The sequence below is a fragment of the Capsicum annuum genome, unplaced genomic scaffold (assembly GCF_002878395.1).
Source record: "Capsicum annuum cultivar UCD-10X-F1 unplaced genomic scaffold, UCD10Xv1.1 ctg998, whole genome shotgun sequence".
In the NCBI taxonomy this organism is placed as follows: Eukaryota; Viridiplantae; Streptophyta; class Magnoliopsida; order Solanales; family Solanaceae; genus Capsicum; species Capsicum annuum.
The window spans coordinates 1,504,996-1,511,156 of NW_025896076.1; the positions used below are offsets into that span (position 1 = coordinate 1,504,996).

At 30.6% G+C, this 6,161-nt stretch overlaps 1 protein-coding gene across 1 annotated transcript; it reads left to right on the top strand.

Moving 5' to 3' along the window:
- The first annotated feature begins 3,740 nt into the window (after positions 1-3,740).
- On the top strand, positions 3,741-4,265 carry LOC124895823 (acanthoscurrin-2-like). Its single transcript, XM_047406234.1, has 2 exons — positions 3,741-3,992; positions 4,092-4,265. Exons 1-2 carry the CDS (start codon positions 3,741-3,743, stop codon positions 4,263-4,265), a joined length of 426 nt encoding a protein of 141 aa, XP_047262190.1.
- Positions 4,266-6,161: the final 1,896 nt, after the last annotated feature.

Genomic DNA, 6,161 nt, shown 5'->3' on the forward strand with positions numbered 1-6,161 from the left:
TTTACTAGTAAACAAAAAATAAGTTGATAAATGAACATACACAAGAATAATTATCAAAAAATAGTGAACTGATTTAGTTCACTATTTAAAAGATAATGAAATGATTTAGTTCACTTCTCAGCATGTAATAAACTAAATCGATTCACTTATCAAAAAATAGTGAACCAATTTAGACGACATTAAAAAATAATAAATTAATACAGTTCACTTCTTAGCAAATAATGAACTAAGTTGATTCAATTATGAAAAAACAATGAACTGATTTAATTCACTTATACAATATTGGTGGTTCACCTTTTGCATATCTAAGATTAATGTGATCCCTTCTCCCTTGTTGAGGCTTGAGACTGCTGAAGCAATTCCACAAACCATAGCTAAGTAGCATTGCATTCTTTGTGCACAATGGCCAAAGAAATAGGATAAATATGGTTCATTGAGTATTGACCAACAACACATAAGAGTTGACCTTTCACTTTAACTTTAAAAAAAGTTCCATCTAATTTGATGAAAGGTGTCAAACCAACTTTAAACCCCCTTTTCAGTGCATCAAAACAGATATACATTATCAAAAACTGTCTTTTTCCTTAAGCTAGTAAAACTTTAAGGATAACACCACTCTCTACATTACACTCCAATAGAGCATTCACATAACCAACAAGCTTTTTATAGTCATCATAAAAACTGCCTTCCATTTTTTTCCAAAATCATTCTTTTAGCTCTCTTACACTTCCCAAAATAAGCATTAATGTTGAATGCAGTTTTGAGATCAACTCTCTTGTCTTTAAACTTATATTTGGGATTAGCTTGCAACTTTTCCTTGAATTAATAAGCAAGTGTAGTTGCTAAAACCTTATAGTTACCGCATGGGTCATCATATTTATGCTTTCCCGTTAATGTTTTCACACTAACACCAGAACAATTCTTCTCACCGAAAATTAGGGAGAAAAAGTTGCACACTTTTTGACAAATGACCCTAAATCTTTTTGAGTCACTTTTTTTTTATAGTTAGGTTATAGCCATTTGCTAATGCATGCAAGCTAATGAATCTTCTAACATTAGCTATACCTTTGAAAGTCATAAACCTATGTAGCTCATTATATTTAGACAACTTGTCATTGATTGTCTTTTCTTTCTTTTCCGAGAACCTCTAACTCCTTAGAATCATAATCAAAATAACCAGAGGCATTACAACCATTATTATCAGTTTCATTAGATTTGTAACCACTATCTTCACTATCTGCTTCATCAACCTCTACCACAGACTCTTTCAGTCTAACTATGTTTTTAACATCAATAGGTAATTCGTTATCTTCAATGGCAAAAAAATTTATAACATCAAATTTATCATTCACATAGTACAATAATGTTCTAATTCCCAGATCATATACTATTTCATAGTATTTTTCAGAAGGGAAAGACACAATCACTTGTTGAACACCAAGAAATCCTAATGTACCATTGTATTCATTCACAATATCTATAAATGATAACAAATCAGAATCATACCTTTACCATTTGTGCACCAACTTTCTTGAATATAGTATTTCTTACTCTCTTATCTACTCACCGTCATAGTGGAATACCATGTCAATTAGCACCATTTTATATAAACTAAAATCAGTAAAAATTTTAAAACAAGATAACAAATAAATGAAGAAAGTAATTAGAGAATTTAGGTGGAACAAAAATGAAGAAATATTTCCTAAACTAAAATAATGAAAAATGAATAAACAATAAAATATGCTATAATTAGTCACAAAGAACAACATTTCCATTAGATCTAAAACCCTAGTATATAAGAAAAACTACTTTGGAACCTTAATTAAAAATCCTAGTTTATAAGGAGTTAGACATGAAAGAAGAGAAATATGCTCAAATCAAAAAGAGAAATATTCTCAAATCAAAGAGACTTTTATACCTTTACTGAGATTCCCTCAATAAATTTAAAAACCTTAGATGGGAAACATTTTAATAGTGTGGGAGAAGGTATATTCCATTAGAAGAACTATCTTCTATTCAATTAAATCTCTTTCGAAAAGTCCTAATTATAAAGTATAAGAAAATCGTGGGTTGTCTCTCTTTCTAGTGAAGGTGAATAGCCCTAATTATGAAGTGATGAAAAATCTGCGTATTATGTTTTGGTCTTCTGAAGTGCTGGGACGGGTCGAGTTTGTTTTTTTAAAAATGGTTCATTTAAAGAGATATGGGTTATTCTGTTAGTTGGAGCGTATATATGTGAACTTTTATAACAGTGTGGGTATATATAACCCCAAAGTTTAACTGAGGGTAAAGTTGGCCTATTTCTTAAAGTAGAGGGGTATTTTTGGCCCTTTTTCCTTTTTTGAAATACCTAAATTGATTTACCTACAACTATGGATGAGTTGATTGGATCAACTATATTGAATGATATTGGTAGTGCATTCCTCCTAACCTGAGATGTTAATTGATCAATTCAAGTTAAAACGATTCATATTAGCTTATTATTTGAAATACCTATGTTGATTTAGATACAACTAGGGATTATTATATAGGGTCAATAATATTGCATGATGTTGGTATTACATTCCTACTAACCCAAGTCATCAATCGATTAATTTGAGTTGAAATGATTCTTATTAGCTTATTATTTAAATACCTAAATTGATTTAGCTATAATTAGGGATGAGTTGATAGTGTTAACTATATTTCATGATGTTGGTATTGCGCTCCTCCTAATCTGAGCCGTCAATCGACAAATCTGAGTTGAAACAAGTCATATCAGCTTATTATTTGAATTACCTAAATTGAATTATCTATAACTAAGGATGAGTTAATAGGGTCAACTATATTAAATGATATTGGTATTGCGCTCCTTCTAACCCAAGCCATCAATCGACGAATCTAAGTTGAAATGATTCATATAAGCTTATTATTTGAAATACCTAAATTGATTTAGCGATAACTAGAGATGAGTTGATAGGGTTAACTATATTGCATGATACTGGTATTGTATTCCTTCTGATCCAAGTAAACAATCGATCAATCTGAGTTGAAACATTTCATATTAGTTTATTATTTGAAATACCTAAATTGATTTAGCTACAACTATGAATGAGTTGATAGGGTCAACTATATTGCATGATGTTGGTATTGTGTTCCTTCTGTCCTGAGCCATTAATCAATAAATCTGAATTAAAATAATTCATATTAGCTTATTATTTTTAATACCTAGATTGGTTTAGCTACAACTAAGGATGAGAAAATTACTCCAACCAAATTAACATTTTCAAAACTTGTCATACTTTTCCAAAATATAAATCAACCCATACAAATCATCCATTTGCAGAAAAGTATTTTATCATTTCAAATCTCGAGTTCTCGCTCTTTTCTTTCTCTCTCAATAATACAAATAACAACAACTCAATATATTACTCAACCCTTCACAACAGAATAATTTTCTTACCATTTCTTACAATATAGTTGTTCTTTATGACTTCATTCTTACTTGTATCCATCATTTTCTATTTCTCTACATGTAACAGATGTCGAGAAGAGTTCTACATTTTTTCTCCTTTTTAAATTACTGCTTCATAGTTAATGATAAAAAACAAGACTTCTAGTTGTATTATCTTTGAGAATGGGTTAACAATTTTGAGTTTTGTTTTTTAAAATCATAGGAAGAACTCAAGAAAATCCTAGTATCTATCGTTGTGGTTCATTGAATATCATGGTATTATTGGATGGTGTTTATTGTGTTGGTCATGGCAGTTGGCGGTGGTGTTGGTATGGGTGGAGGTGGTGTTGGTATGGGAGGCATTGGAGGTGGTATTGGTGATGGTATTGGTGGTTTAGTGGTGGTGTTGATGGAATTGGTGGTGGTGGTGGTGACTATTAGTGGTGGTGTAGGGGGTCATTGTTGTGGTATTGGTGGTGTTGGTGATTTTGTTGTTGGTATTGGTAGCATTAATGTTGGTTTTAGTGGTGGTGGTGGTGGTGGTTTAGTGGTGGTGGTGGTATTAGTTGTGTTAGTAGTTGTGGTATTTGTGGTGCCTTTGGGTGGTGGTAGTTGTTGCATTAGTTGGTGGTGTTGGTATTGGTGGTGTTTGTGGTAGTTATTGGTGGTTTCAGTGTTAGTGGTATTTGTGGTGGCTGATGGATGTGGTGTTGGTGGCATTGGTTGTGGTGTTGTTGGTGTCGATGTTAGTATTGTTGGTGGTGACGGTATTGGTGGTATTTGTGATCGTGTTTATGGTTGTGGTGGTTGTCCATCTGTTGCAACAAGTTGAATAAATATTGGGAGATATTAAAATAGGTCTTTAAACATATTTCCTATCTGTTTCATCAGTAGAAAGACAGTTTTGATCTTATCCATCAGGTTGTTCATTAGTTGGAACAGGTTATTCGTCCGTCGTAACTGATGATTTATCTATTCCAACTGATGGGTTTTCTGTTGGAATATTTTTTTGTAATGTGGCCTATAAAAATTTATTGAAATTTATCTTACATTAGACAGAAAAAAGAGAAGTTAAGGAAAGATATGAAAATAACATTGAGGGAGATGGACAAAGATCTGTAGATAGTGATAAGGAAAATGAAAATAAAGAGAAAGAAGAAAAAGATAAATATTAAGAGGAGAAAGAAGAAAGTGAGAAAGAGTATGATGATCAACATGATTATAATGCATCACCAATGAGGCGTGAATCAATATTGAAATCTTAGCATGGGGCTATCAAAACTATTAGTATTGATAGGTTTCAAGTTGAGATGCCGATAAATGACCCTACGGAACTAACTGGTGATCTTGTACTTAAATGTCAGTTGGGAAACCTTTTGATGAATTTAGGAATACTATGAAGAATGAAAACATAGATGAACTTTTTAAGAAGAGCTGCTTTGTACACTTTCTTGAGCTGCCTCAGGACCGCACTGCCCGTTTCCAAATAAGCATTGTATAATTGTCGGGGGATGCAGATAAATTGGGTAACTTAAATAGATCTATTATAGATCTAATGGATCTATTTTTGTTTTTGCGTGGATATTTCTTAACTTCTCTTATCATTCTTATTTTTAGTTTATTTATTTTAATTTTATTAATGTTCACATTTTGGGGGGTGATTATATGGTAAATGATTAAATACTTTACAGTAATATTCTTTAGTTTTTTCTGTTAGTCTTTGTAATTCTTGTATATTATTTTGATGGTATTCTAACTATTATATAGCTTTTGTTTCAAAATATTCAATTAAATTGTCTTTCATAAGTATTTCTATTAATCTTATTTCTTCCATATTTTATTTCTAGTATTTTAAATACTCGTAGCCTATCATTTTATTCTAAAGTAGTTGCTTGTTTACTAATTTCTGTGTAATATTCTATTCTGGTTGTACTATAATTTATATCTGAATTAAGTATATTAATACTATTAATTATCTCTCTTTCTTCTTTTCTTAATGAGTTTACTATGTTATATAAACTATTATCTGTACTTTTTTCTAAATTTTCTAAGATTTCTTTTATCCATATTAATTTTTCTTTTAGATTTTCCATTATTTCTTTGGGTTGGTTTCTATAATTAATTTATTATATAGGTCACTTTGGGTTTCTCTACTTTTTCTGATATATTTTAGCATTTCTTATCTGTATAATATCCATCTGAGTAATAACTATCTAAATATGAGCAGTAGCTTTCATTATATAGGTGTAAGTTTTTTATAGAACTTAATAAATCTTCATTAAAATAAAATACCTCTTCGTATATAATTTTTCTTATATCTACTATTTCTATATCTTTAAGTACATACAAAACAATTATTTTAAATTTGTCTATCATTCCATTAGATAAATAGGTAGTCATGCTTTTTTATATGATGCTATTTTTAAAATATCCCCTTCAATCATACACATAACAAAATATAATCATTTGAGATTACTATACACTAGATTATTCTTAAATAACATGTTCTACGGTCACTATTAGTATGATAATCTGGATACTTTTCCCTTAAACAGCGCCTCTACTCTGGCTACTCCCCTATCACGGCTTTCTTGCCTCACCGGTTTCACCTTTTGGATGGCATAGTTCTTAGTGATTTTTCTCTTTTTCCACTTTGCTAATAAACTTCTTAACATGCTATTTTTCGAATAATTCTACTATAAAGTAACTAACATGAACTTATTTTATC

Bases quoted from the DNA above. Each gene is read 5' to 3' on its own strand.
- LOC124895823 (XM_047406234.1), top strand. From the start codon at position 3,741: ATGGCAGTTGGCGGTGGTGTTGGTATGGGTGGAGGTGGTGTTGGTATG. The intron at 3,993-4,091 runs GTATTAGTTGTG...TGTTTGTGGTAG, and splicing joins GTGGTTTAGTGGTGGTGGTG to TTATTGGTGGTTTCAGTGTT.